This window comes from Chiloscyllium plagiosum, chromosome 12, assembly GCF_004010195.1.
Source record: "Chiloscyllium plagiosum isolate BGI_BamShark_2017 chromosome 12, ASM401019v2, whole genome shotgun sequence".
Lineage (NCBI taxonomy): Eukaryota > Metazoa > Chordata > Chondrichthyes > Orectolobiformes > Hemiscylliidae > Chiloscyllium > Chiloscyllium plagiosum.
Window position 1 is genome coordinate 50,266,298 of NC_057721.1, and position 24,801 is coordinate 50,291,098.

Below are 24,801 nucleotides of genomic sequence, written 5' to 3' on the forward strand. Positions count from 1 at the left end.
CATCCTAGGTCATGCCTCACCGCATCATAATTTTCCTGCCCCCAGCTATAACTCTTGCCCTGTCGTGCACACTTATCCCTCTCCATCACTAGAGTAAAAGTCACCGAATTGTGGTCACTGTCCCCAAAGTGCTCACCTACCTCTAATTCTAACACCTGGCCTGGTTCATTACCCAGAACCAAATCCAGTATGGCCTCACCTCTTGTTGGCCTATCTACATATTGTGTCAGGAAACCCTCCTGCACACATTGGACAAACACTGAACCATCTAATGAACTTGAGCTATAGCTTTCCCAATTAATATCAGGAAAGTTAAAGTCCCCCATAACAACCACCCTATTACTTTCACTCTTCTCTTGAATCATCCTCGCAATCCTTTCTTCAAAATTATGTACAATTTTGACAGGGTGAAGGAGGATATTCTGTTTCCACCAGTTGGTATGTCAGTAACTATGGGTCATAATTTCACACTTGTCAGCAAGACAGCTTGGAGTAAACCGAGAAGAAACTTGCTCTGTTTTTAGGATTTGGAATATGCTGCCTGGAAGAGTGGAGGCAGATACTATAGAAGATGAATTAGAAGGTTTTACAAGAGAGCTGGATACATATTTGAAAGAATGAATTTAGAGGGCTACAGAGATCAGACTGGAGAACAGGTAACAGAATAGATTGACTTGCCTCTTTCTGTATCGTAAAAGTCTATGACAAGATTGCATCTGAAGTACTGTACATGCATTGTACTGGTTACTTTATTTAAGGATGGATGCAACTGCACTGGAGGCAATTTAGGTTTAGAAGACTAATATTTCAAATGGACATAGTATCTTTTGAGGAAAGTGGGCAAACTAGGCTCTTATCTGAGTTTTAGAATAAGAGGTGATTTGATCAAAACAAAATCCTGAAGTGTCTTGAAAGGGTAGGTGTGAAGATCTTTTTCATCTAGGGGAGAATCTGGAAGTGGGGGCACTCAAAATTAAGGGGTTGCTCATTTAAAACAGATTTGGCAAAAACATTTTCTCTCGAGTCATTGGAACTTTCTTCCTGAAAATGTAGTGCAAGCAGAGTCCTTCAAGTATTTATGATGCAGAGATAGGCGGATTCTTGTTGAGAAAGGGTTGTAAAGTTATCAGGAAAGTGGGAATGTGGATTTGAAGTTACATTCAGGTCAGCCATGATCTCCATGAATGTCGCAGTAGGCTCAATGCTGCCATAGTTGTGGGTATGTTTGCCGAGCTGGGAAGTTGATTTGAAGACATTTCATCCCCCGTCTGGTGACATCTTCATTGCTTTGAAGCCTGATGTGAAGCGCTTCCATATGGTCACTTCTGGAATTTGTTTGGTTCCGTGAACAGAACCAAATTAATTCCAGAACAAACAGTACAGCAGCACTTTACAGAAGGCTCCAAGCAATGAAGATGTCACAGACATGTCTGCAAATCCACTTCCCAGCTTGGCAAACATTTACAATTACAGCAACTGGCACCAAAGCTACAAATCTTCACACAAACCTTGATGAGGCTCAATGTATTGAATGGTCTCCTCATGTTCCTCATTTGTATGTAATCTACAACTGGAGAAGCATAACAAGTCAACATTTCTGATTCGGGAAGCAAGACAGTAGGAGAGAGGCAGGATCACTGATTGGAGAAACTGGAGAAAGTAAATTTCTTTTGGAGAATCAGTTCCCTACAGATTCCATCTCTCCCATCACACTGGTCGTTCCCATAACTGAATTTTCCTGGGCAGTTTAGGGATGACTCCTCCCATCCCTTCCAACTTTGTACTTTGAACTCCGATACAAATAATTATTTTCAGTTACTTACTTGATACTTGACAATGGTACCGAAAACCACAAGGGATCATACCTGTGCTCAGGTGACGGAGTAGAAGAGAAAGAGAAGGAAACAAAATTACTAGTAAATTAAGTCTTTGTACACAGAGATAGCACGTGTTTGCACTTAGGATTTTGCAAACATTTAAGGAAAAAATGTTAGGGAGCTTCAAGGTGCATTGTTGTATCATGAGGGGAATTTAAAAGGGAAAATTTATCTTCAACTCAATTAGCCTTGAGAGTTTTACAGCCCACTTAAAAGTAGAGATATGCTGGCTTCATTTATAATTTCCAAAGACCACTTTAAAACATTACATAAAAAGATTAATTCTTCAGAATTCAAAAATGTAAACATTAACTGCACAAGAAGTATCTGAATCCATAGCCCAAACAAATTCAAAATAAATTTAAAATCTATAAATGTTATCCACGTTCAATATATACACAAGTCTAGCATCCCAAAAGGCTCTTTACCAAGGCAATAAAATAAAATGGCAATTTAAGCAACTGCAGTAGGAACACATTACATATGATGGAGGTCATAACTATCAAAAATAACCCTGTTTAATAGTCCTATAATCAAATGAAGAACAATCTGCTAGAGAATGGCAAGCAGCCACATGATTTAGTCTTAAACGCACGTTCACTGGTTGTCATGGTTGAGTAATAAATTTAGTCACTGAGATTTTCTCTTAAATCCCCATTAGGCTGCTTTGCCTCTTTTGTACTAAAATTAATACATATTTCTTGCAATATACAATGGCAGGTTCCCTACTTAATGCACAATTTTTAATCAATCACCTAATTGGGCTACTTGGTCCTTTGTCAACTGACCAACGTAAAGCTCATAGCACAAAGTTGTATAATGCACTTTCTATCCTCACACCACAAATAGTATGATATTGATTCTGCAATTGGACATTTGCTGGATTTGCTAATCGTACAAGGGTTTACTAAACAGCTACTAATGCAGCATAGTCACATTGAAATTGAATTTGGATATTGCACAATACATTTTCCACAAAATTATATTTCTCCCCTGCAAGGGAGAGAATAAAAGGTAGTTTTTGTTGCGTTTAATTGCAACATTCAGCATGTGTCACTTTATAGCGATTTCAGGCATATAGAGACTACATGAACATTAGCATTAAGGGAAAATGCTGGATTTGTAGATTGAACTTTTCCCCTCCCTAGAAATGGCATGGCATGTGGCAAGGACTGAAAATAGTTGGGCATGCTGCATCTAAGGGCTTATTGCCTTCTTTGCCATGTCAGCAATTAGGTTTTGAGCAGGAAGCTCCATTGATGTATTTCCCAATCAGCAACTAATCAAGATCTTTAAGTAGTGAATTAAGAGAAAACTTTGATCAAGGAACTCACCTCACAATGCACCCCTTAATGCCAACCCATACACTATAAAACTCCTGTACCATAACCACTGGCTGGGTTGTTCCATCATCCTCTGTTGGCTCTCTTTTCTGGCAGCACTGTCTCTCCTGTACTGCTGCTGAGACAAACAGCTAACAGTCTCTCACTGGCCAGCAGCTCTTGGTAGATGGAACTCCCACCCTAAAGGGTTCTGATCCCAGAGGTAGCCTGCTGCTCTTCTCTCTGAAAGACTGGCTCACAGTTCAATAGGCTTACTTCAAAGAGGAGACAATGCAATCTCTTGCTATTTTGCAGTCAGGAGGTGAAACCGCCACCTCCACAGGGGTTCTACTCATTATTTCATTCACCACAGATACCAGTCGTATTTTCTGCATTTTTAATGTTTACAGTAGATGAATTTCCAGAAGAACAGGGAACAATAGCTCCATTCCTCCAAATCCATATATAGCATTTATTTACTTGCAGCAGTTTTGCCTAAACTGGAGTCTAATCTCAAGACTCATTCATTAGGCTCATTCATTATTTTTGTCTCACTGATCTACACATTACCTGAACAAAAAAAAACTGGATCCCACCCATGTTCGGAGACATGTGACAACTGTGAGCAAGATTAAGCCCTTCCTTCCAAGGCTTAATTAAATAGTTTTAATATCTGTGATGCTCACATACACTGAAGGTGACATCCTCCAGCAAACTTGTGTTATTATCATATCTTCAATTTCACAACAAACATTGCTGAAGATTCATTTTCATTTCTCATTTATAAAGTAAAGGTTTATGCACATTATATTGCATAGCATTTCCTTCCATTCTTCCAGCAAAACGGAAATCTACAATAGTACACAGAAGAGGGAGTCTGGGTATAAAAGTAAAATAAAACAGGTCATTTTGTAAGAGTCACAATTTGCTTCATTATCCCCTAAAGGCCCCATTCCACACTCCTTTAGAGAACAAGACTGCAGAACATGGACTACAGCAGTTCAACAAGGCAGCTCACCACTACATTTTCAATGAGAATGAAAATGGAAAGTTACTCACCTGGATCTATGAAGTAATGAAATTCACTGATGATGCCATTCTTCAGTGAATATTTAACACAAGCCATTTCACAAGGAAGGAAGCGTTGTTCAGAGTTTGGGGGGAGATCTGCCAGGCTCAAAAAACTAACAAAATGGAAAACTTCATCACAGACTCCTTTGGAAGAAAGAAAAATGCATAATTTCACCACTGTAGGGCAATTTTACAATTAAAAAATATGAACAATATTGGTCAGGTTGCAGAAACCAGATTCAGCAGTCAGATGAGAGTATTCTGTAGCTTCTGTATAATTTTAGCAATGTAAACTCTACTGATTTGCCAGTATAAATCAGCATCACATTCATATTTTTATTATTGGTCAGAGTGACGTGTCAGGTCCATGTTCTCCTTCAACTTTCCCCTCAGCAAATTCTAGTTTCCCATTCAGGGCCACGTACATTCCTACAGTTGTCAACTTTCTTCCCTAAGCCAGGTATTAAATCCATTTGTTTCTTAACCTTACGACTTATGGCCTGACATCTCTAACAAAGGTACTTTGGAGGTTATTTGCTTGGCTCTTTCGTTTAAGTTTCTACAGACAAAGCAGACCTCTCTTGCCCCAATGAGACATTATTTGAAAATAATCTAACTACTGTTTATCCAATTTATTTCTAATTAATGAAATCAATTGTTGAGAAATTAATTCAAGCTTGCGGTGCTGAATCTGGAGTTGTAATAACCACACAAGTAATAGCATTCATTATTCTATAAAATTGACAGGAAGTCCTGGAATTCACAAATGACCAGTTAAATGCACAAACCAAGGAATGGTTATGGGTGAGGGTCCATCACAAGTTGAAGACTTCATAAACTGAATAGACTAAGTCACTGATGATGTCAGCCATTTATGAACCTTTGTTACTGTAAGGCAACGAAAGATTTAATCTTTGTTGAATCTCAGAGCAGTATACAAAATAAAATTACTGTAGAACATTCCAAGACTTTGAAGATACAAATATTACATCAGTCTTCTACAGGTTTATAAAATGAGGGACACGGATAGGGTGAATAGCCAAGATCTTTTTTTCCTACAGTTGGGGAAGTCCAAAACTAGAGGATGAAGGTTTAAGGTGAGAAGGGTAAATGTTTAAAAAAGGACCCAAGGGGTAACATTTTTCATATTTGTATGGAACAAACTGCCAGAGGAAGTGATGGAAGCAGGTATAAATTACAACATTTAAGGAGGCATCTGGATGGATAAATGACTGGGAAGGGTTTACAGGAATATGGCCAAATGCTGGCAAATAGGACGAGGTTAGGAGTCGGACCAAAATATCTGTTTCTGTGCTGTATGACTATGAATCTTTAGTCTCATTTCCTCAAATGTATTAAAGTTTTATATTTGAAAAAGATCTACAAACATGCAATCCAATATTTCCATTTCATCTTTAAACCATGTGTATGTTCCAATATTTCAATTTCAATACAATGGCTTAAAATGTGAAATTTAAAATCATGTGCAAGAAATTAAGGAACACTGAACAATTAATAAAATGTTTTTAAGCCACTTTAGTAACTCAAAAAGCTGGAGATTGGAATAAGATCACTAAGGAATGGACAGTATTATACTACAGCTAACCATGGAGAAATAAGACAAGAAATTGGATAACGGTGTGACAGATCAATACACTGTCAGATTTTACAACTATTGTTGGACTAATTGTAATTGACTGCATTTTACAACCAATTAGAAGTACAAATGGATGAATTTGAGTCATGAACTGAGCTAACAGCTTATGAACCAATTATTCCTATCTTAGACTTAACCCACAATGTCTTAGTCCTAATAGAAGATGGCAGTGGATGGAGACCAAAGACATCATTCAAGGTATGCTAATGGAAAAATGCAAAATAAGAAGCCTCTCCACCATTACAAGCACAAGTCATCTCTAGTTACCCGAGTGAGTACAGCTTCAGTAACTTCCTGAGCTCTTGCACAACACTATCCAAGACAAAGCAGACTTCACGACTTCCCCACAAGCATATTGCATACACACCTATACTACATGCACTGCTGTGGTTCAACATTGAACAATAAATTTTGATCTTGCCAATGACATTGTGCCTTGCTGGATGCCAAAGAAAACATTGACTTCCTTACACTAGCTACAAGGTATACTTCAGCAATCTTTAAAAATTGCCAATGGTAACTTTCAACCAATGACTTATCTATTCTTGTCCTAAGTTGTAAAGGGAAAGGGAGTATCAAGATAGGATAGTGAAGGCAGTATTTGGTATGCTTTCCTTTATTGGTCAGGGTATTGAGTACAGGGGTTAGGAGGTCATGTTGCATCTGTACAGGACATTGGTTAGGCCACTGTTGGAATATTGCTCCTCCCTATCGGAAGGATGTTGTGAAACCTGAAAGGGTTCAGAAAAGATTTACAAGGATGTTGAAAAGATTTACAAGGATGTTGCCAGGATTGGAGGATTTGAGCTACAGGGAGAGGCTGAACAGGCTACGTTTGTTTTCCCTGGAGTGTCAGAGGCCGAGGGGTGGCCTTAGAGGTTTATAAAATCATGAGGGGCACGGATATGGTAAATAAATAATGACTTTCCCCTGGCACTGAGAAATCCAAAACTGGGAGGGCACAGGTTTAGATGAGAGGGGCAAGATATAGAAGATAACCAAAGGGGCAACTTTTCACGCAGAGAGTAGTGCATGTGTGGAATGAGCTGCCAGAGGAAGTGGTGGAGGCTAGTACAATTGCAATATTTAAAAGGCATCTGGAAGGGTATATGAATAGAAAGGGTTTGGAGAGATATGGGCCAGGTGTTGGCAGGTGGGACTGGATTTGGATATCTGGTCGGCATGGACGAGTTGGACCAAAGGGTCTGTTTCCGTGCTGTACATCTCTATGACGCTAATACTTTCAAGTGACCCAAGATATAAAACACCATGAATTAGAAATATAATGCTATTTTTTCAGGCCCCTGGGTCAATATACTACAGTTCTATCCCTACTGGGGCAATACCTTAAATCACACAACTGCAGCTGTTCAAGAGATAATTCACAGTGACAGTCATATTCAAGACTGCCATTGGGGGTTGCTTTTGTCATGGACATCTACAGAAAAAAAAACATTATTGAGCACTTCAAGAGTAAAAACTAACCCCTTTACTGTCAATATAAAAATTAAATTGCACAATGATGATCTACCTTCATCACTGGACCAGGACATAGGTGGATTATTTGTTCCCTTTGCTGTTACAGAGAATATTGGGTTCAGCAACTGTAAGACAAAGTAATAACAAAATATAGTGATAGGTGGGACAAAATACAAAGACAGCTCAAAAACATCGTTATGAAAATTAGATGACAAAACACACTTAATCGAATAAAATAACCCAGGGTTCAATAAAGAGATGCTGAGTATGTTAGATTAAAAATTATAAGTAAGCAAAGAGTTAATTTAGTCAAGGAACTAACTTTTCAGAAAGCTTTTCAAAATGGAGGAAAGGCCCTGTTGTGTTTATAAGAGAAAAGCACAGAAAATCAAGCCAGAGCAGGTAAAAATACTACTACTGAAGGAGCAACAAGTAGGGAAAATACCTACTCCTCAATGAAATGTAGTTTTCCAGGCAGTGATGTAGACTTATGCCCTTCTTTATGGCTTGTACAGCAGAAAGTATCCAGTCTGTTAGGATTTACTGCATCAACTACAGCCCGTCTTTATCCCCTCAAAGCATTATTTTTGATCACTTTCATTCAGATTTGAAAATTTTCTACACTGTTGAGTACTAATGCCACAGTACTTAAAAGCACAGATGGAAAGCTACAATCAATCTGCAGTGTTCTCATTGTGCATTTCTATTCCAGGGAGGTACCAATGTCAATGAAGACAAATAGCTAATTGTACCAGGCATTGCAATCATTTGTAACAATTCTGGAAATGCAGCAAATGGCATTCATCCCACTCAATTCAGAAAAAAGGGCCCCCTTCTTGTATACTTGAATGAAGGTGTATTGCTTGTGAGCAAAAGACTTTGATCAAGTTATTTTTTTCTCATTTGAAGGAAGTTGAAATTTCCAATGCAAGATTAAATCAAAGGTTTCTAATATTAGAAATTCAAGGAAGTGAAACAGGTCACCTTAGAGTGTGTTAAATTAACAATCTAAACTTTAAAAATTAATTTCTATAATCTACAGTTCTACTTTGGTCAAAAATAGAGTATTGATAGTGACTTTCAACACTGCACAATGATAGTAGAAATGGAGGAAATAGTTATTTTTATACTTAACTCCAAGACAAATTTCCACAAAAGGTACACTTCACAAAATTAAAAGCTGCTTATATGTGATGAAAGTGGTAAGAAAAGGCCCAACTGCAAGGAGAGTTTATAATGCATGAGCACTCACTGTCTTCAATCACATATAGAATATGCTGTTGAATTTTATTTTAAAATTAAAAATTAACAGTGAGATTCCAAACAATAGTCAAAAGTTTTTTTTTAAAATTAAGCCTATATAATGGAATAGGTGATTTAAAAAAAAAATCAGTCAACCTGGGACAAGAGCTGCAAGAGGGAAGGATGGAAGAAAGAGAGTGAAGTGGGAAGGAAAGGGACACCATAAGAGAAAGGGGAAGGAACAGTAACAATTTTCAATAGCTTGCCCAAATGATCGCATTTCTACATGTGAGCACAGGCACTGCATCTACAGGTGGTTGTTTTTTTATATAGATATTTTTATTAGAAATTTAACTTTTTTACAAGTTTACAAAAATAAACAAAACTCTCAAGTACAAACATGGATATACAATTAAATCTTAAATATATAATAACCAAAATTTAACAGAAGAAAAATACCAAGAAAAAAAACTCAACTAACTACTAAGCTAACCTACAATTAACCAGAGTCTATATTTAAGTCTCTTACATTATTCAAATAAGAGAAAAAGAAAAAAAAACAAAAAAAATCAACGGATAACATAGAAATTGGGTAGTGAGATACATGCTCGGAATGTGTTAACATCACATGTAACAAAACCCGTATTCATGCGGGATTCCTCTCCTAAGGGGCCCCGGACCAGCCAGGTTCGTAATCTCAATTAAATAAAAGCCTTTGTTAGGATAGCCGAAATATCTGTATTCATATAATTCAAGAAAGGCTGATATATTTTATAAAATAATTCGGTCTTTCGGTGCACCATATTTGTAAGGAAGTCAAGGGGAATACATTCCATAATTAATCTGTGCCAATTTGAAAGTCCAGGGGGGCCCTCAGCCACCCAGTTTACCAAAATATTTTTCCTTGCACAGAAAAAGAGAATAGAAAATAGTCTCTTCCTGTGCATATCCTGGGAGGGAAAGTTCGAAAAGCCCAAAAGGAGAGATACAGGGTCCACTTTAATTTCCATTCCTAAAATTTCTGTCCGGGTACTCGCTACTTTAGTCCAGTATCTACGGATCTTATGACAGGACCATAGGCATTGTACAAGAGTACCCACCTCGATTTTACATTTGGGACACATTGGAGTTGCTCCTGCCTTAAATTTTGCCAATCGATCCGGTGCTATATGGGCCCTATGAAGTATCTTCAGTTGGATAGCCTGAGTTCTGTTACAGATGGTGATTCTTCGGGCGTTTTCCCAAATGTCATTCCACGTTTCTATAGAGATTTCTAGTCCCAATTCCTGATCCCATGTTTTAAGCAGATTGTCCATATCTCCCGATACTTCATTATGTAGTAAATGATAAATAGTACTGACGGAGGATACCCCATTGGTCGTAGTACTCTACATTCTCTATCTGATTTATAAAGACTATCTAATAATGTAGTCTTCTTCGAATTTGGAAGTATCGATAGAGGTCTCCATTAGGTAATCCAAATTTCTGACGCAGCTGCTCAAAAGACATCAGGACCCCATCTTTAAATAGGTCCCCTAGACATGAGATACCCCTGGATCTCCAGAGTTTAAAAGTGGCATCTGTAAACCCCGGTTGGAATCCCCACTCCCACTATTGGCGCATAGGGGGATGTTTTATGTGAGTTGCCCTCATTTTGCCGCATTATATTCCAAGCTTTAATTGTGTTTAGTATTATAGGGTTTTTACAGTGATCCGTAATGATTTTCCTCTTGTCTGAAAATAAAAGGTTAATAAGTGGGCATTGTACTTGAGAAGCCTCGATGTCCAGCCAGATTGATTGTGGATCAGACAAGAACTAATCAGCTATGTAACTTAATAGGGAACTTAACTGATATTTCCTAAAATCTGGGAAGTCCAATCCTCCCCTTGCCTGTGGCAGCTGTAGCTTCTTCAGCTTAATACGGGGCCATCTATGATTCCAAATAAAGGAACCCAACCAACCATATAATTTACGTAGTGCCAGCCTCGGCAGCATCACCGGAAGCATTCTCATTGGGTATAGGAGACGGGGCAGGACATTCATTTTAATTAGTGCTATTCTACCCAGCCAGGAAATTGGAAGGTCTCCCCATTGCTGGAGGTCCTGCCTTATCCTCTCCAGTAAATGCAAAGTTAGCCTTGTATAACTGACCAAATTCTGGGGTAATAAAAATGCCTAAATATAAGAAACCCTCCAGGGACCAACGAAAGGGAAAATGGGATCCGTCCACTAAGTGGGGTATCATAGCAAGGCCACCCATTGGTATAGCCTCCGATTTTGAGAAATTAATTTTATAGCCTGAGAATGCGCTAAATGTATTAATAACTTGGATTAAGCGAGGTACAGACATCAGAGGATTACTGAGGAATAGAAGAACATCTGCATAAAGGGTAATTTTATGTTTACCTGTATCAATCCTCGGGGCCGTTATATTAGGATCAGCCCGTATAGCTTCTGCTAGTGGTTCAATTATTAGCGTAAACAACAATGGCGAGAGAAGACATCCCTGACTGCAGCCCCGGCTCACACTAAAGCTATCCGAACCTAATCCATTGGTAACCACAACTGCTTTGGGATCACTATACAATGTTGAGACCCATTTGCTAAACACCTTTCCAAAGCCAAACCTTTCCAATGTGTAAAACAAATATGACCATTCAACCCTATCGAATGCCTTTTCCGCATCTAATGAAACTACTACTCCTGGTATCTTTCCCTGATGGCAGGCTTGAATCATATTCAAAACCCTTCTAATATTATTGGATGATCTACGGCCCTTAATAAACCCCGTCTGATCCTCTTTTATGATATGTGGCAGTACCCTTTCTAGTCTCAAATCTAACGTTTTAGAAAGGATTTTAAAATCTACATTTAGCAAGGATATTGGTCTGTACGACGCACAATCTTCTGGATCCTTTCCTTTTTTAAGGATAAGAGAGATATTTGCCCCTTTCAGCAAAGGCGGGAGACAGCCCTGACTATATGCGTAGTTACACATGTCCATAAGTGGACCAGCCAATATTTCTGTAAATTCTTTATAGAATTCAGCTTGAAAACCATCTGGGCCAGTTGCCTTACCGCTCTGAAGTTGCCTGATGGCATCATGTATTTCTTGGACTGTTAGGGGAGCATTTAAGACCGATACCTGTTCCGGAGTTAGGCCTGGAAAGGTCAAATTTTTAAAAAATGATTGCATCCTCCTAGTCCTGTCTTCACAATCTTGCGATTTATATAAATCAGAATAAAATTTTCTAAAGATTGCATTAATCCTTTTATGATCATGAGTCAAACTATCCATACTTTCCTTGATAGACATGAAAGTTTGAGGGGCCTTTTTTTTCTTTGCAAGAAATGCTATCTACCCGGTTTGTCGCCAAATTCATATAACCTTTGTTTTGCAAATAATATTTCCCTCTTAGCCGTTTGGGTAAGCGTAGTGTTTAGAGCTGTCCTAAGGGCCGTAATCCTTTGCAATTTGATGATAGAAGATCTATCAGCGTATGTTGTTTCAGCTGCTTTTAAGCGAGCTTCGAGCAGACGCTGTTGTTCTCCCTTTAATATTTTCTGGGTCGCTGAGTAGGAGATGATCAAACCTCGTGTGTAAGCTTTGATGGTCTCCCACATCATTGATGGCTTGTTAGCCGTACCTAAATTAATTTCTAAAAAAGTTTTAAATTCTTGAGAGAAGTACTTTACAAATTTACTATCTTTCATTAGGAAGGGGTCCATACGCCAATACCAAGAGGATGTCCCGTTGTTCCTCGCCTTGATTTCCATATATACAGCAGCGTGGTCGGAAATTGCTATACTACCTATTTTACAGGATGATATGGAATTTAAAACAGAAAATCGAGGGGGCGAAAAACATATCAATTCTGGTATGACATTTATGTGGATTGGAGTAAAAAGAAAAATCTCTGCCCTGTGGATGAAGACATCTCCATACATCTACTAATCCTAATTCTTTGTTCAAATCCACCAATTGTCTAGATCTGGGAGATACTCCTGCAGTACTCTTGGGAATCCTATCTATTTCCGGATCCATAATACAATTAAAGTCTCCTCCTATAATTGTATGACGGGCACCAAGAGCCATCAATTTTGAGAAGGCTTTGTTATAAATTTAAAAGGGGTGTGCCGGAGGGCAGTACAAATTTAAAATCCCATATTCCTCTCCATTTATAAGGGCTTTAATCAGAATCTATCGTCTAGATTCGTCTTTTATCTGATTTAGGATTTTGAAAGGGAAATTCTTCTGAATAAGAATAACAACTCCCCTACTTTTTGAGCTAAAAGAAGGAAAAAAAAAAGGCCTGATCAAATCCACCCTGTCGTAATTTCAAGTGTTCTTTATCCAACAGGTGTGTCTCCTGTAGGAGAGCTATATCAACCCTTTCTTTCTTGAGATTTGATAATATTTTCTTCCTTTTGACTGGCGAATTACTCCCCTTGACATTCCAGGTGCACCACTTAACCGACTGAACAACCATAATCGTCCGGGCAAATCTGAGACCCTTCGGGAGGGGAAACCCTATCCAGAACCTCCCAAGCATAGAGCATATAAAATTCACAAAACTAAAGGCTCTCTAATACACTCACAACAGTATAATAGAAAACTATTTCTAAACAATAAAAAAAAACGTATTTAAATGGAGATTTTCCCCCTTGTTTCCAGGGGGTGTCACTTTCCAAAGGTCTAGCATATCCTCTCCCAACCAATGCCCCACCCTTGACCCAGGCGCTCCTCAATAGGATGAGGAGAATTCAGATATAATACAAAGCTAGAGAGTTAACAGTGAGTACCCTACCCCCACCCACACCAACACCTGGCTATATTTGGTAATGTTAATACCATGTGTAAACATATTAACTATAAAATTACAACCTCAACAAATAATAATTAAATATAATAATACAAAATAACAATAAATAAATCCCTCTCCCCACCCCCCAAGATAATATTAAACAGTAAGGTAAGAAAAAAGAAAAAAGGGGGGGATATAAACCGGAGTGAAGGGGGGGGGGGAAGGCAAACCAACATCTCTTACAATTTATCTAAGAGAGTCCAAAAATTCCTTAGCCTTTCCTGGCAATCTGAAGTTATACACGGATCCTTCATGGTTAAAGCATAGCGTCGCTGGGTAGCGTAAGGGGTACTGAATATTTAAGTCCCTTAAACACTTCTTCGCCTCATCGAATGCCTTCCTCTTTTGGACCAGAGCTAGGGAAAAGTCCTGAAATAACATGATCTTGGATCCTTTATAGATCATGGCTTGGGGATCTTTTGCAAGATTTCTAGAGGCTTCTAAGAGTATCTGCCTCTCCTTATAGCTCTGCAGCTGGAACAGGACTGGGCGGGGGCGCTGGTTCAAACCGGGCCTGCGTACTGCAACCTGGTAGGCCCATTCCACCTTTACCTGGCCTGATCCAGCCTCCAGATTTAAAAGCTGTGGCAGCCACTGCTCGAGGAACGCTGTAAGCTGGCCTTCCTCTTCCCGTTCGGGAAGGCCCAGCAAATGAATTTTTTTTTATGACCTTGATTATTGAGGTCATCAATATGATTCTCTAAGGTCCGGACTTGCTGTTCGAGAGTCCGGACCTGATGCACGGCCGATTGCACTGTAGTTTCGGAGGTCGCGGCCTTTAGCTCCGCCCTTCCGACTTGGCGCTCGATTTCTTTACTGTCTCGGTCGTGCTTTTGCAGCGCGGCCGAGAGTGAGTCCCATCGGCTTCGGGATTCTTCAATAAAAGCGTAGATCTTCACATCCAGTTTAGAGATGATTTCCACGAGGCTCGCCAGCGTAGGTAAGTGCCCCAGGGCAGCTGCGGACGCCTCTGCTGCAGCTGGAGAGGGTGGAGGAGGGGTTCCTGCTTGCTGAGAGCTGCGGGCTCCCTTCCCTTTAGTCATTTTTACTAAAGATTAGATTGTTTAAATTTAATACTAAGCAACTAATTAAATTAAACAGCAATTTTAAATGATTTGATGAGTGTGGTGGGGGTGGGTGGCCCACTTTGTCCAAGTCTTGGGAGGAGCACTATAGACTCAGACTTGCTGGGTCGCCGCCATCTTGGATCCCCCCTACAGGTGATTCTTAAAAAGGTGCCAAAATCCAAACAATCCTGTTAGCACTCAATTTCCAGACAGGTGAGGATGACTTAGCTCAGTGGGTTGGTAGCCGGTTTGTGATGCAGAGTGGGTGGTACTCAGAAGTTGTGGGCAGCATGGTGGTTCAGTGGTTATAGGTGGTACAGTGGCTAGCACTGCCATTCCACAGCGCCAGGGATCCAGGGTCAAATCTACCCGTGGGCAATTGTGCAAACTCCACACAGACAGACATTCTCCCTGTTTCTGCCTGGGTTTCCCCCAGGTGCTTATGACTCTGAGTCATTCCAACAGTGTTGGTTCAATCCCTGCACCAGCTGAGGTTACCATGAAGTACTCTTCCTTTTCAATCTTCCCCCTTGTCTGAGGCATGGAGACCCTCAGGTTAAATCACCAATCATCTCTCTCTAAAGCAGCCTTATGGTCCAGTACGGCGACTGTACTTTGCACTAGTGAGTGCACTCATGAAGACAATGAACTAGCTTGGAAGAGAGAAGATGAACATCTCTCATGCTGCTGAAGTTTTCTTCATGCCTTTATTCCCTCCATGTGTGGAAGGCCAGAAGACTAAACTTTTTTTAAAAAAAAGCTTTTACCAAGCAATTCTTCAATCAGAAGTTACCAAATCCATTATTAAAACTTGGATCTGGATGTAGGTTTGCACGCTGAGCTGCAACTTCAGTGAGCCTCCGGATGAAGCACTGCTGATGATTCCTCCTTTCTATGTTTGGGTTTCTTTGGGTTGGTGATGTCATTTCCTGTGGTGATGTCATTTCCTGTTCTTTTTCTCAGGGGGTGGTAAATGGGGTCTAACTCAAATGTATGTTGAATAAGTTCTGGTAGGAATGTCATGCTTCTAGGAATTCTCGTGTGTGTCTGTTTGACTTGTCCTAGGATGGATGTGTTGGCTCAGTCGAAGTGGTAACCTTCCTTGCCTTACCTAAAGATACTAGCGAGAGAGGGTAATGTCGTTTTATGGCTAGTTGATGTTCACGTATCCTGGTGGCTACATGCAAACAAGCAAAACTAATGTCATTTACAAAATACCGTGCAAGAACTATAACAAACACTACATTGGACAAACAGGCAGAAAACTAGCCACCAGAATACATGAACATCAACTAGCCACAAAACAACATGACCCTCTCTCACGAGTATTCTTATATACAAAGGAAGAAAGGACGCCACTTCGACTGGGACAACACATCCATCCTAGAACAGGTTAAACAGAGACACGCATGTGAATTCCTAGAAGCATGGAATTCCTACCAGAACTTTATCAACAAATACATTGAGTCGGACCCCATTTACCACTCCCTGAAAAAAAACAGGAAATGACATCACCACAGGAAATGATATCACCATCACAAAGAAACCCAAACTTATAAATAGAAAGCAGGAATCATCAGCACTGCTTCATCTGGAGGTTCACTGAAGAAGTTACCTAGTATGGTGATGAAATGTCTGAAAATGAACCTTCCAGTTCAGCGAGCAAACCAACATCCAGACCCTCAACCCGAGCTACAAATCCTCTCAAAACGCATTAAAACTTGAGTGGAGACAAGAAAAAAAAAATCTTATTCAGCAAAACAAGTCATATTATATTATTTCTACTTAGATTAATTTAGCTATATGGTAACAAAAGCACTGACCTGTCTCTTTGAAGGTTCATTAAATGTCTTGTCATCCTTCTCAGCTTTCCATTCGTGGGCCATCTGTGCAAACTTCTCTTTTTCCAACACCGTCAGCGACTTCAACAGAAAATAAATTGAATCACACTATAGATATTACACCTATGCATGTTATCTCCTAGTTTTTAAACAAGTACGAAAAACAAAATCGATCCAGTGGGGAGTGCTGGATTTTTTGTAAGACATTTTATATTGCAAGATTGAAAGCCAAAACCCAATTGGCCCTGTATGACCAAAAGATTGGTGTGAGCAATGCAATGAACAGATGTAAAACAATATCTACTGCCAAGTTTGAGGTTGTATAGGAGGTTGACTACAGCATCCATAGGCAGTAAGAAACAAAATACTACTGGATCCTATTTTAAAACTAATTGATCACTTCAGTCTCAAGAAGAAGTTGAATTTTGATATCAAGAAAGAATGAAGATAAATGGCAATAGACAATGTAACCAATGAGCAGGTATGGATGGAGGAAGTATTGACCTGTAATTGGTGGAGTGAAGAGTGTTTTCCCACAAGGAGATGGTAAAGAAAAAGACTAAATAATTGCTGGAAGTTTTTCCTTCCAGCACTTACAAATTAATCATATTTCAAAAATGTATGTTTGGTTACTTAATACAAGAACGGACAGAAGGCAAAAACTTGCATCTTGACGGTGAACTTTAACGAATCAAGCAAGTTCAGTGTATGTTGCATGGCCAGCAACGTGACAGATGCCAAACCTCCACTTTCAGAATATCCAGTGTGTTAGTTTGGATTTACCTATTTGGTTCACATGCTAGTTTCTCGGTCTACAAGCAGTTTCTTAGGCACTTACAAAATAGAATCTCAAGAAAGGCTATTTTAAGATAGGAAAACCCAAACAAAACAAAGAGGAAAAAAAAGAGTAGAGAATAAGAGAAGCAATATTAAGGAAGGGAGAATGTGGTAAGATAAACAGAAACTCAGCCAGTGATTGTAACAAGATCAAAAGATGCTTGCAAAAACAGGAAAAGAAAAAGTTTTAGTATAAGTGAGAAGAGAACTTAAAATATACTATATATCTATAATGTAATTTCTTTCTTCCTGCAAGGATCACAATTTTGCTTCAGCAGAATTAAATACACAAAATTCATTGGCTCTTATTTTGAAGTTAACTAAGTTATGACGCTGAGTAGTCGATTTGACAGCCCCCGCCAAATACCTTGCCATCTGTGGCATCTATTTCCACTTTGCAAACAATTTTTTTATCTAGTACCTGGTCCAGGGATCTCCAAGCATTCAGCAATATCAAACAGGGTAAGCAGTCAACCACATCAAAGTACTCAGAACAAAGTCAACTTAGTTGAAATTGTTGGAGAAGAAATAAATGATTGGCACATGCAGGTATGTCAATTTATTATATTTCAGCCTAAGGAGTTTAAAATGTAAACTTTTTACATTCTGTAATTATAAGATTAGATTTTCAGGGATAGTGGGGCTCTTAGCAGTCCTTTGAACTTTATTTAAAATTTGATCAGTTGGGGGGGGATTCAAAATGGCAGCGACCCAGTAAGTCTGCTTTGCTGAGCTCTGCACCAGAACCCAAACAAAGTGGGACACTCCCCCTCCCTTTACTACTTAAAGCGCTGGAAATAACCATTTCTTGACCCTAGAACCATCTTAATATTAGTTTGAAATTGAGGATCACATCAGGCAGGGAGCCCCCCCCCCCCCCACCCCACCCCACAACTGACACACCAGTGGCCATAGCGTCGGCCTCCATGACTTCCCCAGGGGACTCACCTGTACAGCAGAGGCTGACCATGGAGTTCGTGAAACTCAGAAGATTGTTTGTCGATGAAAGACAGCCAGTCCAGGCTTGAATCAATCTCGGTCATGCTGCAGAGGCATGACCAGGAGATCCAGCCCCTCGGGCAGTGTGTCGGGGAGGTGGAGCAACAGGCCACAGCTTCAAAGACTGCAGCAGAATCCTTGACGGGTTGGGTCCAGGCCCTGGAATGGAGAGTGCGGGCCGTGGAGGAGCAGGTCAATGACCTCGAAAAGTAAGATAGTCAGAAGAACATCTGTTTGGCGGGGGCTTCCTGAACAGGAAGAGGAAGGCCAGCTCATCAGCTTCTTGGAGCAATGGCTCCTGCAGTATCTGAAGCTGGAAGTCAAGGTGGGCCAGGTGCAGGTCAAGCAGGCCCACCACGTTGCAGTGCCCCTGCCTGGTCATAGTGCGACTCCAGCGTTACAGAGATAAATAAATGATGCTGAAGCCTTGAGAGCACTGGGGAAGGATCCTCAGGCTCTGATATAAAAAGGATCACTAATTAAGATTTTCTAAGACTTCTCTCTGGTCATGATTCATAAGAGAAAGGACTTTGAGGAGGTAAAAATGCGGCTGAGGGACTCGAATATTCAGTATTCCCTTAGATATCCGGCAATACTGCGTTTCAGGCACAGAAGATCCGTGTTCAATTTTGATTCACTGGAAAAGGCAAAGACTTCTTGGATGCTTTAAAATACACTGACTGGCTTGAATAATATGGACAATTATGTTTATTTTGTTTTGTCTCCAAATTTGCCTGGTTTACCTGGTTGTTCGGGGCGGGGTAGTTTTAATATATGTCAGTGTCATAATTATTGCATCAGAACATTATTTCAACGAGCCAACACACACTGCAGCACAGAGGAACTATGCAGAGCATAGGAAAATCACCTATACAGTGTATTCAAAAAGAATGGGTACCCAATGAACAGTCTGCCGATTCCTCAGCAACAAACCCAAACAAGCAGATAAAAAATGTCCAGAAAGCCTTGGCGCTCTCCCCTATGTCAAAGGCATTTCTGAAACAACTGCCAGACTACTCAGACCCCTTGGCATCATGGTAGCCCACAAACCCACCAACACACTAAAACAGCAGCTAATGAACTTGAAAGACCCTACACAGACGAGCAAAACTAACATCATTTACAAAATACCGTGCAAGAACTGTAACAAACACTACATTAGACAAACAGGCAGAAAACTAGCCACCAGGATACATGAACACCAACTAGCCACAAAAAGTCATGACCCTCTCTCACTAGTATTCTTATATTCAAAGGAAGGAAGGACACCACTTCGACTGAGGCAATACATCCATCCTAGGACAAGCCAAACAAAGACACACACGAGAATTCCTAGAAGCATAGCATTCCAACCAGAACTATATCAACAAACACATCGAGTAAGACCCCATCTACCACCCCCTGAGAAAAGGAGTTGGAAGTGACTTCACCATGGGAAATGACATCACCAACCAAAGAAACTCAAACATAAATAAAAAGTAGGAATTTTCAGCATTGCTTTGCCTGAGGCCTACTGAAGATGTTACCCAGTAGAGTAACAAAACAATCTGGAAATGAACCTTCCAACTCAGCGAGTAAGCCTTCATCCAAAACCTCAACCTGAGCTACAAATCTTCTCAAAACTCGCTATGTGGAGATGTCTTTACCCCGAAGGTAGGGATTTTACCTTTTTTTTCCTAATCCACATAAGTGCCAGACTAGAATTGACAGGATTTTTTGTCCCATCAACCTTTTTGAACTCAGTACTGTCTTGCAGAACAGGGAACATCGCCGTTTCTGATCACACAACAGTGTACATGGAGGTCAAGGCCAGTGGTTGCGGGATGGGCTCTCGGCACTGGCGCATGGATAGTTTCCACCTTAAAGATAGCAAGTTTATACAATATTTTTTGCGGACGTTTAAAATCCTTTGGGATATTATTTAGGTACGGCCAGTCATCCAGTGGGAGACTGCCAAGGCCTATGCATGGGACTTGATTATTTCTTACTCTGCGACCCGAAAGCGACAGAGGGGACAACATCAACGCTTGCTCGAGGCTCATCTGAAGGCAGCTGAGTTAGCATACTTTGACAGACCGTCTGTAACTAAATTGCAGCAGATTACAGCCCTGAGGGCTACTTTGAATGCTGCACGCACCCAGATAGCAAAGAAGGAAATCTCTGTTTGCGAAACAGAGATTGTGAGAGTATGGTGATAAACCAGGTAGATGGCCAGAACTTAGCCAGAAAGAAGAATCCCCCCCAATCTATTAGATCCAGAGAGAGTGCTGGTACTCTTACTTGCAATGCTAAAAAGATTAACGCAGCATTTAGAAAGTTTTACTTTGAGCTGTATTGATCATTCTGTGATGACAGAATGAAAATGGAAACCTTTTTTAAGGCTCTGAACATTCCGGGTGTCACTTCAGAGCAGGCGTCCTCTGAATGCCCCCCTGACAATTCAGAAAATACAGGAGGCGGGGAGGCTGCTCCAGAGTGGTAAAGCACCCAGCCCAGATGGATTTCAAAGTTTTATAAAGATGTTTACAGACAAGCTGGCTGGGCCACTCTTGGATATGTACGATTACTCATTCAGTCAGGACTGTCTCCCATCTTCTTTGAGAGAAGCAAATTATTCTCTTATTCTGAAGAAAAACCCCAGAGGATTGCACTTCATACAGGCCCATATCATTAGTGAATGTAGATTTTAAAATCTTATCGAAAATGTTAGCATTAAGGCTGGAGAGGACATTGCCTTTTATTGTAAAGGAGGACCAGACAGGTTTTATGAAGGGTCACAGGCCTACCAAAAATATATTTTTAAAAAGTACTAAATATGGTCCAAATATGTCATCAAAGATCGATCCTGGATTTGGTTGTCTTCCTGGATGCAGAGAAAGCATTTGATCAGGAGGAGTGGCCATACCTCTTATGTCATGAAACGATTTGGTCTTGGAGGGATTTTTGCCAAATGGGTGGGGTAGCGTTGCACTGTGATCCGAAAGCAGCGGTTCTTACTAATGGTATGAAGTCAGATAGTTTTAGTGTTGGCAGAGGCTGCTGACAAGGGTGCCCTCTCTTGCCACTATTATTTACATTGGTGATCGAGCTGCTGGTGGAGGCCACCCAGATGGATCCCAATATAACTGACCCGGAGGTAGAGTCAGGCACCCTCTCTTTGGAAAATATCCTGTTCTTTTTAACTGATCCAATGACATCTGTGCCCCGCTTAATACAAGTGATTAATCTATTTGGTTTGTTTTCAGGGTATACAATTAATTCCATGAAAATCAGAGGCCATGCCTGTGGGGGGCCTTACTAGTGTATCCAGTTTTAGGGATGGAACCTGTTTCCCTTTCCAGTGGTTACAGGGAGGTTTTTGTAATTAGATATTTTTATCACCCTGATCTTCAATCAACTATATAAAAGCAAACTATGTGCAGTTGTTAGAGAAGATAAGGCAGGATCTTCAGCGCTGGGAAGATCTTCCGATATCTTGGTTGGGTAGAATAGCTGTGGTTAAAATGAATGTTCTTCCTTGCTTATTATATCCCATGCAAATGCTCCCTTTGATGCTGCCAAGGCAGAGCACTACAGAGGCTTTACAGTTGGCTTGAATCTTTTATCTGGCACCAGTCTCTTATCAAGCTGGATAAACTGCAGCTTCCACATGGACTCTGGCTTCAAGTTCTGGGAGTCCAAAGGAATCTCTTGTTTGGTAGTTCGATTTGACGGAGTGGTCATGATGTCTTTTGAGCAGCTGAGTCAGAAATTTGAGCTACCCAGGAGAGCGATCTCTTTCATTACTTCCAGATTAGAAACTTCATAAAAAAAAGACTACAATGATGGTTAGTCCCTACAAGTCGAACATGGAGAGGAGTGCACTCCGGTCTACGAGCGCCCTCTCAGTAGTACTCTCTATCACTTGTTAGGAAGTAATATTTCGAAGGACATAGAGTAGCTATGCAGAACCTGGACTCAAAATTGGGGGTAGAAATCTCATCAGAGATGTGGTAGGATATCTGGGAAAATGTTAGGAGATCTCGATTTGCAATAGGACCCAGGCCATTCAACTGAAGGTACTCCATACGGCTCACCTGGCACCGGAACGGGTTGTGAAATTCAAGACAGGAGTGTCCCCATTGCGCCCCAAGTGTATAATGTATGTTGGCATACTTAATCATATCTTGTGGTCATGCCACAAGATTCGCAGGTATTGGGATGCCATAGTGAGTGTTTTGGAAGAGGTTTTGGGAACTGAAGTTAAGTTGGATCCAGTGTCCCTCCTTTTGGGTCTTCTCTTTGGATGTGCGTAAGAAAGAATTGTTTAAAATTCTTTCATTCTGTGCGGGGAAGAACATTCTAATGAGCTGGGTGTCAGAGAATCCCCCGGGGCTCTCGAGCTGGCATAGGTTAGTCATGGAACACATTCCCCATGACATCCTCAAGAGTGTGGTGCACCAGAAAACTGAATTGTTTTACAAAACAAGGTGGCCCTTTTTGAATTATATTGATACAGACTTGTCGGCTATACTGATCAGGGCCGTTGTGTAGCCGTGAGGGTTGTGTCTGGTGGTCCGGGGCCTCCTGATCAAACACTGGTTTACTTACTATTGCTCCCAGTGGTGGGGAGCTTCGGTGAGATTTCACTGAGTGTAGTAATTTAATTGAATATAACTTAAGTTCCATTGCTATAACTTGGTTTAATTTTATTTATTTATTTTTCTTCTTTTTCCTTGGTTATTTATTGAATTGTAGTTTTTGCAGAGTTTTTTTTCCATGTTTTGGTAATTTGTGGAGTAGAGTAATAGTTTGTTTCCTATTGTTATTATATTAGGAAGTGGTTATACTATTTTGTAATGGTTTTGTAATCTTGTTAAAAAAAACTTTAAAATATTTTTAATTGAAAAAAAGATTTCAAAATTTGATCTTTGAGGTTTTCAAAGTTTGGAGAAGATTTGTAGCTCGGGTGCTCGTTGTTGTGGTTCTGTTCGCCGAGCTGAGAATTTGTGTTGCAGACATTTTGTCCACTGTCTTGGTGACATCCTCAGTGCTTGGGAGCCTCCTGTGAAGCGCTTCTGTGATGTTTCCTCTGGCATTTATAGTGATTTGTATCTGCCGCTTCCGGTTGTCAGTTCCAGCTGTCCGCTGCCGTGGCCGGTATATTAGGTCCAAGTCGATGTGCTTGTTGATTGAATCAGTGAACAACTACTATTATTGGACAAGCCAAACAGAGAACAGCCAGGGAATTCCTAGAGGCATGGCACTCATCCATTGATTAAAATCAACAAGCACATCGACCTGGACCCAATATACCGGCCACGGCAGCGGACAGCTGGAACTGACAACCGGAAGTGGCAGATACAAACTACTATAAATGCCAGAGGAAAGATCACAGAAGCGCTTCCCAGGAGGCTCCCAAGCACTAAGGATGTCACCTAGACAGGAGACAATACGTCTGCAACACAAATTCCCAGCTCGGCGAACAGATCCTTGAGGATTTGCTTGTTACAATGCCTCATTTGTTCTATTTCAATTGAGTAAAGATATAAAGAAATGATAAGTTTTTGTATTTTTGTTTTAGTTGTAATAATATTTATGCCACTTTAAAGGAGTTGATTTCTTTGATCTATCAAAAAATATATACTCTTAGTTTCTTCTGCTCCTGTAATGTTATTATGTCTCTAAGAGATGTGTTTTGGTCTGGTTTATTTGAGCAAGATATTGGGGTGCAGGTGCCAAGCGGTGTTTGAGAAAAATCAACAACTTATGAAATCTTGGGTGCTTTTTAAGGAAAAGCTGTAACAAAAGCAGCAACTTGTGTGGTCACGCTCCCACCCAAAGAGATTTTAGGTTTAACTTTTTGCAGTTGGGGGTCTTGATGTGAAAGCTATTCTTTCCCCTTCTTAGTTACAGAAAAAAGCTGCAGGTTCTCTGCCAGGGAGTTATTTGAGAGATAATCTGTCTTCTGAATTTTCCTTTCGCCAAGGGTGTGTTTATTAGATGTTACTATGTTGGAACAGTTAATTAGTAATACAGAAGAACTTCAATTATCCAAAGGATATAGGCCAGGAGTATTTCGTTCGGTTAATCAAATTCCAGATAATAAAAAATGCTGGAAAACAGTTTAGCCAAGGATCAGGACCTTGTGATCCTGCTGCACAATCAGATAATCGAATGCCGGATTCTCAAGGTTCCTCTGTAGTTGTTTTATCGACTATTCTGTTTAAGGTTTCCAGAGTTGTTATTACAATTCATTTTGTCGTATTTTAACTATTGAGCACAAACAAAGTGCGTTTTGCTTTAAATCCAATGTGATCGGCAGAATTGTAGCTAGAACACAATTCCATATATTTACTTTTAAAGTAAGAACAACTTCCGGTCTAAACCATCCTCTGAATATTTTCGAGGGGGTTTGATCTCGTCCATAAAAATCCCTTTTATTTTGTATTTTTTTAAATATTCTCAATAAGAATCTGGAAATCAGCAATAAATGCTGGCCAGCCGCCAACATCTACACCTTAAAAAAAAAATCCACATTCTTCCTACCAAAAGACATCATTG

General features: G+C 40.2%; 1 protein-coding gene across 2 annotated transcripts in view; it reads right to left on the reverse strand.

The window, feature by feature from the left end:
• LOC122555243 (protein maelstrom homolog) overlaps positions 1-24,801 on the reverse strand; it is a 62,178-nt gene that overhangs the window by 36,616 nt on the left and 761 nt on the right. Inside the window, exons 2-5 of one of the 2 annotated variants that reach the window (XM_043701028.1) lie at positions 16,405-16,503; positions 7,459-7,531; positions 4,259-4,414; positions 1,824-1,865 (exon numbers count right to left, since the gene is read on the reverse strand). In XM_043701028.1, coding sequence (XP_043556963.1) covers positions 1,824-1,865; positions 4,259-4,414; positions 7,459-7,531; positions 16,405-16,503 — 370 coding nt within the window. The remainder of the gene's footprint in view (positions 1-1,823; positions 1,866-4,258; positions 4,415-7,458; positions 7,532-16,404; positions 16,504-24,801) is intronic. The other variant, XM_043701029.1, reaches the window with a different exon arrangement.